We start from the raw sequence: 13399 nt of genomic DNA on the forward strand, positions 1-13399 counted from the left end.
TAACAGCAACAGGGATGAGTCAGTGAGTCAGTTGGGCTTGTGAATCATGATTCACGAGTCAGTAAAGTGATTCTGGAGTATTGAATGATTCGTTCATGATTGGCACATCACTAGCTCAGAGTGACCAAAGCTGCTTGTCTCTTTTGTGTGGAGCTAAACATGGTCAAGATTCACAGATGCTTTTTTTCCTCATACATGCAAAATTTGTATCATTGGAACAGAACAGGTCAGTTCTTACAAACTGCTCTTTTCTGTCATCGTCTTAGAGAAAAACATATTGCATCTGAAGAGGCCCATCACTGACCCACTGCTCTATTTTCACTGTCCATTTTTCCGTTTTGTACAGCTCCATTTCTTCCTTATTTTTTCCTTCCTTTCTCCGTGTCACTGGTCTCATTTTTTCAGCTTTCTCCACCACAGTCATCTGTATTTCTCCATTTGTTTTTTCTACATCACTATCTTTTTTCTTTCTACCATCTTTTCATGTGTAACTTACTAACACTCAGCTGTAAGCACTGTGGAGTCAGTCTTTACTGCCTGGAATGCACAGGGCTGTTAGGCTGAGCAGTATCATGTGGGATGCATTAACTCACATTCAACTGGTCTGTGCATTTCTTCAACCACTGAACCACTACTGTGAAGACCAGAAAAGCTGCACCCATTAAAATAGAAGCACCTCGCCACGTGTTAAATGATGACCTTTTTTTCTGGCTGTAGGTCAGACTCTGTATGGGACAGCGTGTGAGTCCTTTATTTTCCACTAATAAATAATTAAGTTGACCTTGAAGAACTTTGTAGACGTAATCCAAATTTTAATGGATTGGTGGCGTGACTTAACTCTACACTGCTACAATTTTTTTATTTTTCTATTTTACCAGAATTGATTCAAAACTTTTTGATTTATGTTGTTTACAGAGTAACACGGATTGCCACAAACATAATCTCCTTAGCACAGATAAAAAGTTATGTTGTGTCAGGAACACCGTGACAGGTTATTTGATTGACTATAGCAGCATTTCTTCATTATTTGGGCAAACTGAGGGGTTTGTTAAAGATGCATTTGCTTTTCTTCAGACATGTCAGACACTGGATGTTTAGTGAATGTAAATGTTTAGTATGTTACACCGAAACAAAATGAAACAGTTTGGAATAGTTGCTTTTAAAGGTTTATCATGCACTGACAAAAAAGTAAAAAAAAAAAAAAAAATGTTGAATTAAAAGTAAAATACTGGCATCTATTGCTTTATGTCACCATAAACAATATGGTGACATAAAGCCTACAATAATTAACATTATAAGAGCCTTTTTGTGTTTGTTTTAGTTTAGTTGCTTAGCTTTTTTTTCCAGGTAGTCAAACTAATTTTTACATGGTGGGACACATACCGAGAGATTTGATTTAAAGTGGACTCAAACATCTGAAGGGCTCTCAGACTGTCGGGAACAAGATTTTGTGGTCTGATTCTTTTTGGTAGTAACTGTTAAAGAATAAATATATGTTCTTAGCGCTTATTTTCTGATTATATTGTTTTATGTATTTTAATAATAAAGGCTTGTATAAAGCAAGGCCATCTGTGAGAGAGAACTAGGTCAGAGGGTGACTTGTCGCCTTAGCAACAGAGGCTTAAGTTAGTGGAAATTTAAAAAACAGAAAGATGTCTGTGAAGGTTCTCAGTCATCCAGGTCATCGTAGTCAAAGGAGTTTGCAAAGAAAAGCGTCTGGACTTCTTTGAGTTGCTTGAAGACGTTTCACCTCTCATCCGAGAAGCTTCTTCAGTTCTAAGGTCAAATGGCCGAGAGTCCCAGATTTAAACCCAGTGGGAGTATCCCCCCAAAGAGGGACAAAAGGACCCCCTGATGATTCTCTATTCACCTGAGCCAAGGTGTGAAAGCGGGTGTGGGTCCCAATCAGCCAGGGTTTCGGGTGAGCCCATTGTGAAACCTGGCCCCACCCTATCATGTGATTTCCTGAGGTCAGATGGCCCAGGGTGTGAGTGGGCGTTAAAGCGTCTGGGGAGGGAACTCAAAACTGGATTATAGATGGCAGACAGTTGGTGTCGTAAACCACCGCCTCTGTTCAAAGATGGTCGCTCACAGTGGACATAGATGGCCTCTTTCACTCCTCTTTCAAACCATCTGTCCTCTCTGTCCAAAATGTGAACATTGGCATCCTTGAAAGAGTGACCTTTATCCTTTAGATGCAGGTGGACTGCTGAGTCTTGTCCCGTGGAGGTGGCTCTTCTATGTTGTGCTATGCGCTTGTGAAGTGGCTGTTTGGTCTCTCCGATGTAGAGGTCTGGGCATTCCTCACTGCACTGTACAGCATACACCACGTTGTTCAGTCTGTGTTTTGGAGTTTTGTCTTTCGGGTGAACCAGTTTGTGTCTGAGTGTGTTGCTGGGTCTGAAGTACACTGGGATGTCGTGCTTGGAGAAAACTCTCCTGAGTTTCTCTGATACACCGGCTACATAGGGGATGACAATGTTGTTGCGTCTGTCTTTCTTATCCTCCCTCGCTGGTGTCTGATCTTCTTTTCTGTGGCTCTTTGCTGACTTTATGAACGCCCAGTTAGGATAACCACATGTTTTAAGTGCTTCCTTTACATGTGTGTGTTCCTTCTTTTTTCCCTCAGGCTTAGAGGGAACATGTTCTGCCCGGTGGTGTAGGGTCCTGATTACTCCAAGTTTGTGTTCCAGAGGGTGATGGGAGTCAAAGAGGAGGTACTGGTCCGTGTGTGTGGGCTTCCGGTAAACTTCAATGTTGAGGTTGCCATTCTCTTCAAGGTGCACAGCGCAGTCCAGGAAAGGCAAACAGTTATCCTTTGTGTCTTCCCTGGTGAACTTGATGTTTTTATCCACGGCGTTAATGTGCGCAGTGAAGAATTCCACTTCTTGTGTCTTGATTTTGACCCAGGTGTCGTCTACATATCTGTACCAGTGGCTGGGTACTCTCCCTTTAAAAGAGCCAAGAGCCTTTCTTTCCACTTCCTCCATGTAAAGGTTGGCTACAATAGGTGACACGGGGGAGCCCATGGCACAGCCATGTTTTTGTCTGTAGAAGCCTTCGTTGTATTTGAAGTATGTTGTGGTAATGCAGAGGTCTAACAGTGTGCAAATCTGATCGGGTGTGAAGTTGGTCCTGTCTTCCAAGGAGCTGTCTTCTTGTAGTCGTTTTCTGACAGTCTCCACTGCTTAATTAGGACCCTACACCACCGGGCAGAACATGTTCCCTCTAAGCCTGAAGGGAAAAAGAAGGAACACACACATGTAAAGGAAGCACTCAAAACATGCGGTTATCCTAATTGGGTGTTTCTAAAGTCAGCAGAGAGGCACAGAAAAGAAGATCAGACACCAGCGAGGGAGGATAAGAAAGACAGACGGAACAACGTTGTCATCCCCTATGTAGCCGGTGTATCAGAGAAACTCAGGAGAGTTTTCTCCAAGCACGACATCCCAGTGTACTTCAGACCCAGCAACACACTCAGACAGAAACTGGTTCACTCGAAAGACAAAACTCCAAAACACAGACTTAACAAAGTGGTGTATGCTGTACAGTGCAGCGAGGAATGCCCGGACCTCTACATTGGAGAGACCAAACAGCCACTTCACAAGCGCATGGCACAACATAGAAGAGCCACCTCCACAGGACAAGACTCAGCAGTTCATCTGCATCTAAAGGATAAAGGTCACTCTTTCGAGGATGCCAATGTTCACATTTTGGACAGAGAGGACAGATGGTTTGAAAGAGGAGTGAAAGAGGCCATCTATGTCCACTGTGAGCGACCATCTTTGAACAGAGGCGGTGGTTTACGACACCAACTGTCTGCCATCTATAATCCAGTTTTGAGTTCCCTCCCCAGACGCCGTAACGCCCACTCACATCCTGAGCGATCTGACCTCCAGAAATCACATGATAGGGTGGGGCCAGGTTTCACAATGAGCTCACCCGAAACTCTGGCTGATTAGGTCCCACACCCGCTTTCACACCTTGTCGCATGTGATTAGAGGATCATCAGGGGGTCCTTTTGTCCCTCTTTGGGGGGATACTCCCACTGGGTTTAAATCTGGGACTCTCGGCCATTTGACCTTAGAACTGAAGAAGCTTCTCGAATGGGAGGTGAAACGTCTTCAAGCAACTTAAAGAAGTCCAGACGCTTTTCTTTGCAAGCTCCCTTGACTAAAAAACAGGAAGTTTAGTGCAGAGCTGCAGAGGCATATTAATAAAATACAGGAAACCAGTACAGGGAGAAAAAGCGGAACTAATTAACACACACACACACACACATCAACTCAGGCCAGAAGAAATTGTTTTCATGGAAACTATGTGTGATGTGTAAAGGACCAAACTAACACCTATATGATACACATTTTTGGTTTCTAATGCTAGAGATTTTGCAACTGGCTTTGGGCTGTGCAGGTCTCTCTCTTCCGGAAGATGATTAAATAAAGAATTATAAATGTTTTGACCACTCCTGAGTCATGTTTTTCTCTGTCAGAAAAGAATGAAAAAGAATCAGATTTAATAGTATAGTAATAGTATAGATTGTGTGGTCTGATTCTTTTTGGTAGGAACCAAAAACAAAACAAGAGATTGTGGATCCAAGCAGCAAAACTGAGCTTTGTCTGACAGGTGGGTGGCTTCTCCCTGGCATAGGGTGGAGTGCTCAGTCATTTGAGTGGGGCTTAAAGTAGAACTGCTAATCCTCTACAGTGAAAGGAGACAGTAAAGTTGTTTCAGGATTCTGGTAAGGATGCCACCTAGGCACCTTCTGGCTGAGGTGAAGGATGCCCTAGAACAGAGCCAGAACACACTGGAGAGATTATATTCTTCAGCTGGCCTGGGAATGCCACAATTTTGCCTTGGATAAGCTGGAAGAGGTGGCTGAGGAGAGCGAGGCCTGGGTTTCTCTGTTCAGGCTGCTGCCTCTGCTAAACGAGTCACCTTTTACCTAGGCTGTCAATATTGGTTGAGAAGCGTTCACCTCTATTTACTTTTTTCAGTTTTTCTTTCTTTTTTCTTTTTTTTTGTTAAGGGAACTTAGGCCTAACATTAGCTGATATATCCATGCTTTTTAAACAGCAAATTTGCATAATGACTGACACTAGCACCACTGGCAAACAATCAGGTTGTTAAGTGATGATGTAGAATTTCGTTTCTGGTCCAGACTCTTCTGTGTTCAATATGCCGCAATGCTGTATTCTTTGTTATTATATATAACAATATAAGCTACCCTTTACACAGCTAGCACCATAACCATAACTCTCCATGACATCAAGCCTTTTATGCAAATATCAACATGTGTAGTATCCACAGAAACATTGGAATCTCAGGTAGATGCTCATACAAACCATTTCTACAACCACCAAACACAGCAAAAAGAAGAGATGATTAAAAGAGCAGTACCATAAATGCTCAAAAGTCCAATAAACACAAACAACTGAGCCTAGAATTTGCCAGAGTTCATGTAACTGGGTAAACAATGGTATGATAGCTCAAGACCACACCGATTCCAAAACACCAAATTTCACCACACTCCGATCAAGATTCACTGAACTAGCCACAAAAGAAGACCACAAAAACACCTAGCGGCGCAAATGCACTAAGACAGAAATTGGCTTACCGTACCAGATTCCTCCACATTTTCACCAGTAGCCGATAGCCTGCATAGCTACTGATAATGGAGGGCTAGCTAGTCTCATCAGCTCAACTTCTGTCAACAACCACCATTTTAGACCCAGTTACAGACACATGAGTAGACAGACAACACGGCCGTTTATCAATGCCCAAGTACGCGAGTACGTACTCGCGTTCTCGGTGAGTATGTACCCGCCGAGAACGCACGGGAGTACGTACCTGCCGAGAACGCGAGCACGGACTCGTCGGCCGTTTCTCAATTCTCAAGTACGCGAGCACGGACTCGTGATTTGTACAGTCGGAACACCAGCGTACGTGATGATGTCACAGGTCCGGAGTTTTTACTGCCGTCCCCTCCTAATGTAACTGTGAGTAACATGTTATGAAGCTTAACTTTAATCACAGCCAAACCGATTTACTCAGGAACAAATAACACACTGAAATAAACCAAACATTAACATTTAGAAGTGATCTAAGTGACTTATATATCATTTTTAACCTCAGTAGTGAAACCTTTATTAATAAAAGTAGTGTACATGTACATACGTGTACATACCTTAATAAAAACAAGCAGGTGAGATGTTAGAACGCTTTTATTTCTATTCTAGTGGACACTCAATACTATAGACAGCTGCTGGGGTTTCTTTAACCTGAGTAGTGAGAAGTCCGCGAGCGGGGGGGACGATGTGCCGGGAGTCCGCTGTTGAGTTTTGGACGAAATGCATTCTGGGATATATAGCTGTCCCAAGTCTACATCGATGCATGCTCGATAAAATGGGCGGATCGAGAACACATCCGGGACTTTTTCGCGTTCTCGGCGTGATGCGTACTTCGAATTGGAACAGTACTTGGTCTCCGACTGATGACGTATCACGAGTACACGAGAACGCAAGTACGCACAAGTACGCATATTGATAAACGCCCCACATGTTGTAAATTTGGGGCCACATGGGGTCTGGCCTTGCAACTTCTGATTGGTTGAAGTGACATGAATGCAGCATTGTTACTGTGGTTCTATTGGCTTAAACGATTAAAAAGGGAAAAGGGGATTAAAAAGGTTTTACTTTGAACTAAAGCATAATTTAATGGGATTCATTGCTAAAAAAAAAATAAAAAATTAAAAAAATTAGGTGAGGAAAAAATCTACTTACTTTTTCTATGTTCTAGCCTCAGTAGTTTTGACACAATAACATCTGATGCAATTTTCACACCTTTGATGACATCTTGCAAGTGCTAGCTTTATTTTGATACCAATACTGTTTACACCAAGCTTGTAATTGCACAGAAATACATTTTGGACATGTTATTTTTGAGCAGGAAGCTCAGGAAGCCCTTTGGGGCTTTGCTGGTTAATATCCACAAATGCATCTCAAAGCTGTTATATCAGCACTCACTGTATTACCAACAAAACCACATTAACATTGCTGTCGCTCGCTGACTTATTATAGTCACTCTATAAATGCTGTCCATTTAAATGTTGTTACCTGTAAACGCTGCCATATCCTCCAGAATCCAGTGAGACTGAATTCTGGAATCTTCCCATCCTCCTGTTACTCATCCTCTGAATGGATGATAACTACCTTCTGAACAACCTAGAAGGTAGAAAGTCCCTACTGGCCCATATCTGTGGGCTGATTTCCACTAATAATGCCCATTGAATAGACTGATAACATCCAGAGCGAGTGTCTCATGTGAGCATTATTAAATTATTTATACAGATTTGTAGTAACAAGTCTTAAAAAGACCACTAGGCAGAGTCTTCATGACGAAGTTGTGACAGTGTGACTTACTTGAAATCCAGGTTAGCTGGGATGGTGGGAAGGTATTAATAAGGCCAAGGTCCGTGGGAAACTGAGAGGCAGGTCAACGAAGACAGACTCAGAGAGAGCAGCAGCAGCAGCAGCGGTGAAAAGGTGGGTAATGAACTAAGGTGAATGATGGTTGTGGGGGGTAATAGATGTTCTTCAAAAGACAAAAAGCAGAATCATGAACCCCTGACCTACTATCACAGCTTGAGTAACATCAAGAGCTAGAGCACTTAGTTAACGTCCTGTTTGGGCAGTGACAGTAAGTAGAGTTGTTATTAGCTTTAAATACATAGATTACATTGAGCTTCATTGTAGCTGATCATTTACCCTTTCAAAAAAACGATAATCAAGGGTAATTATGCTGGAGTTTATCCCTCGTGTTTCGTGTCTGTTTATTAAGCAAAAAGTCCTTTATTGCAACATTTTCATTGTAAATATTAGAATTTTAATCACATTTAATAATAATGAAAAACATTTCTGACTAAAATAATCAATGAATGAATGAACATGTGCTTAAGAGAATAAAAGAGGAGTCTAAGGTTAAATTCCATCTAGAGCCGTGGTTTGTGTCAGAATTTGATGTTGATGTTGATCTGACGGAAAAGTATATCATGTTGCATTAACTGCTGGTTGTTCAGTGAGAAGAGCCAAAAACAAACGTTTAGAATCTATGTAACAAAGTAAATCCACCTTAACACCACCCTGTGTTTGTGTGACTGCATTACACTCCCACTGCTGGGAACCTGAATATAGTCAGAACAAACTTTAACACACTTTATTGTATAAGATTCGAAAAAAACGTTTTGTTTACTGGCTTGCGGTAAACACCTGCACTCTGCTGTCAAACTGACACATTTATAAGAGTGAATGAAGGTCCGCCCCCCACGTCACTCAAATGCAACAAAGGAGGAAACAGGAAGTTCTTCGTCCTCAGTAAAGAGAGACGCACAGACGATCAGACTGAGTTCAGACCAAACTAGCAGCTTCCTCTGAGTGAGTGCAGCTACAGGAGAGAAAAGTGGAAAACTCCAACACTGCTGCTTCAAGCTGCTGACGCTCCACACACTGAATGTGAGTTTGAGCAAAAACACGACTCAAAGGAAGTTTCAGTGAAGGTAGTAGAGGAGGGAGGGGAGCCAGGACTGACTGTACTTCCTGTCTGCTGTTTCACAGACAGCAGAAACAGCCATTGAGTCTGTGAGCTTCACTCACAGACTCAATGGCTTCCAGATCAGAGGAGGATCTCTGCTGTCCGGTCTGTCAGGAGGTCTTCAGAGATCCTGTTCTTCTGTCATGTAGCCACAGCTTCTGTAAAGACTGTCTGAAGAGATTGTGGAGAGAGAGAACAACACATGAGTGTCCAGTTTGTAAGAGAAGATCTTCAAAGAAGCATCCACCTTTAAACCGAGCTTTAAAGAACCTGTGTGAGTCGTTCTTACAGGAGAGAGATCAGAGAGCTTCAGAGACTCTCTGCAGTCTGCACTCTGAGAAACTCAAACTCTTCTGTCTGGACCATCAGCAGCCAGTGTGTGTCGTCTACAGAGACTCTGAAAAACACATCAAGCACAGATTCAGACCCATCGATGAAGCTGCACAACAACACAAGAAGGAACTTCAGGAAACTCTGGAGCCCTTAAAGAACAAGTTAAAGGTTTGTGAAGAAGTTCAAGTGAAGTTTGACCAAACAGCAGAACACATTAAGGTCCAGGCCCGACACACAGAGAGGCAGATTAAGGAGCAGTTTAAGAAGCTTCACCAGTTTCTAGCAGAGGAAGAGGAGGCCAGGCTGGCTGCACTGAGGGAGGAAGAGGAGCAGAAGAGTGGGATGATGAAGGAGAAGATGGAGGCTCTGAGCAGAGAGATAGCAGCTCTTTCAGACACAGTCAGAGCCACAGAGGAGGAGCTGAGAGCTGAAGACGTCTCATTCCTGCACAACTACAAGGCTGCAGTGGAAAGAGTCCAGCGCTGCCCCCTGCTGGATGATCCACAGCTGCCCTCAGGAGCTCTGATAGACCAGGCCAAACACCTGGGCAACCTGACCTTCAACATCTGGAACAACATGAAGGACATGGTCTCCTACACTCCTCTCATTCTGGACCCAAACACTGCTCATCCAAACCTCATCCTGTCTGAAGATCTGACCAGGGTGAGACGAGGAGGAGAGAGGCAGCAGCTTCCTGATAATCCAGAGAGGATTGATCATTCCTGGTCTGTCCTGGGATCTGAGGGCTTTAACTCAGGGACTCACAGCTGGGATGTTGAAGTTGGAGACAGTACATGGTGGGAACTGGGTGTGTTTGCAGAGTCTGTGGAGAGGAAGGGAAACAGTCTGTCTGGATTATGGGGAATAATGTTCTATCAACATAAACACTCAGCATGGTCACCATCAGGTGAAACTGCTCTCTCAGTTCAGAAGAAGCTCCAGAGGATCAGAGTGAATCTGGACTGGAACAGAGGAAAGCTGTCGTTCTCTGATCCTGATACTAACACACACATACACACCTTCACACACACGTTCACTCACAGGATGTTTCCATACATTAATACTTTGGATGGTAAAGTGAAGGTGTGTCCGTTGAAGGTGTCAGTGTCAGTGGAGCAGATGAGTTGAGGATGATGATATTTCTAATGTTGTTTCCTGTCAGTGAATTGAAGCTGTTAAACTGCAGCTGTCCTCCTGCTGCCTCATTGTTCCAAAGCTCTTTGTTTCTCTTTTAGTTCTCACTGTTTCTTTCTGTTTCTGCTGTCCACCTTTTCACATGGAAAATCATTTCACTGTTTCTCACTGAATGACTCCCCAAACTAGATTTGAAATTCTATCAAGTTTCTAATCATTACAAATGATTCATGTTTCTATTTGATGTGTGTAAATGGAGATGAGTTAGTTTGCTGGGATATGGACTGACATGTGTTGAATGGGAGGAGCAGTTTGTTGTTGTCTTCTTGTCTGTTTCTGACAACAATAAATATATTGTTGAAACAATGATTCATGTTTAACTCCATATATGAAATGTTTCTGATATTTGAATTGTGGTTGTTTGCATTTGATTTACTTTGTCTGATTACAGTGAGATTGAGATCCATCTACTGTGGAAGTAATGAGTCAGTAAACTGCAAAATGAAAAGGAAATCATGTTTAGGCAAAACCTGTTAAAAACAATTTTAAAAAATCAAGTGCTTTCTTTGAACTTTCAGGTGTTTTCTTTTGTGTCCTCTATGTTAAAAGTGTTAACATTACAACAATATGAAGTGGGACCAATTTAAAAACCCATGAAAGCTTAACAGTGTTTAAAGGGAACCCCGACTATTGTGACAAGTTACTCTAAATATGTTACAAATTTTCTCCACTACATAAAAACATACTTGAGAATAACTACAATTGTTTTTAGGGCCCGAGCACTGAGAGTGCGAAGGCCCTATTGTATCTGCTCTGTTTCTTCTTCTTCGTCTTATTATTATTAGGGCCCGAGCACTTCGAGTGCGAAGGCCCTATTGTATCTGCTCTGTTTCTTATTAGGGCCCGAGCACCGAGAGTGCGAAGGCCCTATTGTATCTGCTCTGTTTCTTGTTATTATTAGGGCCCGAGCACAAAAGTGCGAAGGCCCTATTGTATCTGCTCTGTTTCTTCTTCTTCTTCTTCTTCTTCTTCTTCTTATTATTATTATTATTATTATTAGGGCCCGAGCACTGGTAGTGCGAAGGCCCTATTGTATCTGCTCTGTTTCTTATTATTATTATTATTATTATTATTATTATTATTATTATTATTATTATTATTATTATTATTCAGGCAAAAGAAGGGCCTTTTTGAGGGCTTTAACATGCTCAAAAACTCATGAAATTTTGCACACATGCCAGGTCTGGTGAAAAATTTTGTATTTTAATGGTTTTACATATGAGCACTGGGAAATGGCTCTGTAGCGCCACCTATGCCTTGTTAAATGCAGCCCTACGAACACATCCTTTTAGCTACATGTATGAAATTTGGCACACATGTGTATCATGGCAAGTCGAACAAAAAAGTCATCGGGACCATTGACGCAAACCCAACAGGAAGTCCGCCATTTGGAAGTGAAGGTGACATTTTTGCTCTAATTTTGCCATTTCCATGCCTCGAACTTTTGCGAACTCCTCATTGGAATTTCATCGTACAAGCTTCATATTTGGTCAGTGTCAACTACACACCTGGGCCATGTTAAATTGCGGAGCTTTTGAGTTTTCGGGATACGGTGAGGCCGTGGCGCCACGGCGAATTTCGATGACTCGCCATGAAAATCTTATTGCCTCTCGTTCTGTCATACATTGTCCGACCTTGACCAAAGTGGACACATATGATAAGGCTCCACCCCTGAACATATTTCAACTGCCATATTTGACATCAGGGACAGCGCCACCTAGTGGGAACAGGAAATGTCATGTTTTACACTTTGGGGTACAGTATTGTAATGGGTGACATCTGCAGCCTCAAATTTCTCCAGGAAAGCCTTAAGGAGTTGGTCTTGGGTTACAGAGAAAACTGTGAGTTTTCGCTGAAGGGTGTGACCCCAGCAGCATGGCGAACATTGAGGTCTCGCCATGAAGAAACAAATTAGTGTAACTCAATGAAATCCAATCTGATCAGTACCAGATTTTACAGGGATGATGTCAGACCCACCCTGAACAGATTGATATGAATACATAGAGCGCCACCTAGTGGCACCAGGAAATGTCATGTCTTTCATTTTGTTGTACTGATTTTCACAGGTTCATCGTGGCCACCTCAAAAGCAGTGAATATCACCATCAGTCCCTCTTGATGCTTCAGTGAGAAAATTGTGACTATAAACTGAATGGCGCACCCTGGTGGCAACGCAGTTCACCATGAAAGATGAAGTGGCTTTTGAGGGGCTTGAAAAGTTTAAAAAGTCTTGAAATTTGGCGCACACCTCTAATGTGATGAGGGATTTCTTTTTATATGTTCCTTTTCCTTGAACAGCGCAAAATGGCTCCACAGCGCCCCCTACAAAATTCAAAACAACAGCCCCTGCTCTGTGTTTTATGTATGAGTTTGAAACCTGGCAAGCTTATTGGAGATATCAAGATGTACAAAAAAGTCTCTTGGAGCAATATCCCAAATCCAACAGGAAGTCAGCCATTTTAAAATTAATGTGTAAATTTGTCGACATTTTCCCCTCTTTTCAGGCCTCATACTTTGACGAACTCCTCCAAGGGATTTCATTAGATTTACGCGATCTCCTGTGTGTGGAATCTAAAGACCTTTGTGATGTTAAATTGCGAAGCTTTTTACGTTCAGGGAAACGGGGTGGCCATGGCGGCACGTGGAGTTTCAATCCCTCGCCAAAAAGCAGTAATCTGCTGTCACTCAAAAACACAATGTCCAATCTCTCCCAAAGTTCGCAGGCGTGATGAGACTCAAGGTCGGAAATGTTTGTTATCCCATTTGTCAGTAATGGTTAGAGCGCCACCTAGTGGGACGACTATAATAATGATTGAATGAGATGAATCGTTAGCTGGTGGTTAAATGCAAGAATTCCATCAATGTGACATCAGATCGGAAGCACTGGTTTTAGGTGTTGGGCTTGGCTCGACGTGCTGGGGTGCGAGGGCCCTCATATCGCTGCTTGCAGCTTTAATTAGGGCCCGAGCACAAAAGTGCGAAGGCCCTATTGTATCTGCTCTGTTTCTTATTATTATTATTATTATTATTATTATTATTATTATTATTATTATTATTATTATTATTATTATTATTATTATTTCGGCAAATGAATCGGCCTTTTGAGGGCCTAAACATGCTCGAAAACTCATGAAATTTTGCAGACGCGTCAGGTCTGGTGAAAATTTACGTATTTTAATGTCCGTAGACATGTCCAGGGAAAATTGGCTCAGTAGCGCCACCTAGAAAAATGAGAAACGCGAGCCCCCGAGATGGGTATGACCTACATGTATAAAACTCGGAAC

The 13399-nt window shown here is 42.4% G+C and overlaps 1 protein-coding gene across 5 annotated transcripts in view; it reads left to right on the forward strand.

The window, feature by feature from the left end:
- Positions 1 to 10142, forward strand: part of LOC100703578 (nuclear factor 7, ovary) — a 972198-nt gene extending 962056 nt beyond the window's left edge. For 2 of the 5 annotated variants that reach the window (XM_019350423.2, XM_019350424.2), the window contains 2 exons: positions 8374 to 8510; positions 8642 to 10142. In XM_019350423.2, the coding sequence (XP_019205968.1) occupies positions 8659 to 10050 (1392 nt within the window). In that variant the 5' untranslated portion in view covers positions 8374 to 8510; positions 8642 to 8658 and the 3' untranslated portion in view covers positions 10051 to 10142. The remainder of the gene's footprint in view (positions 1 to 8373; positions 8511 to 8641) is intronic. The other 3 variants (XM_025905775.1, XM_025905774.1, XM_025905776.1) reach the window with 3 other exon arrangements.
- Positions 10143 to 13399: the final 3257 nt, after the last annotated feature.

Source organism: Oreochromis niloticus, linkage group LG3, assembly GCF_001858045.2.
Source record: "Oreochromis niloticus isolate F11D_XX linkage group LG3, O_niloticus_UMD_NMBU, whole genome shotgun sequence".
Taxonomy (NCBI): Eukaryota; Metazoa; Chordata; class Actinopteri; order Cichliformes; family Cichlidae; genus Oreochromis; species Oreochromis niloticus.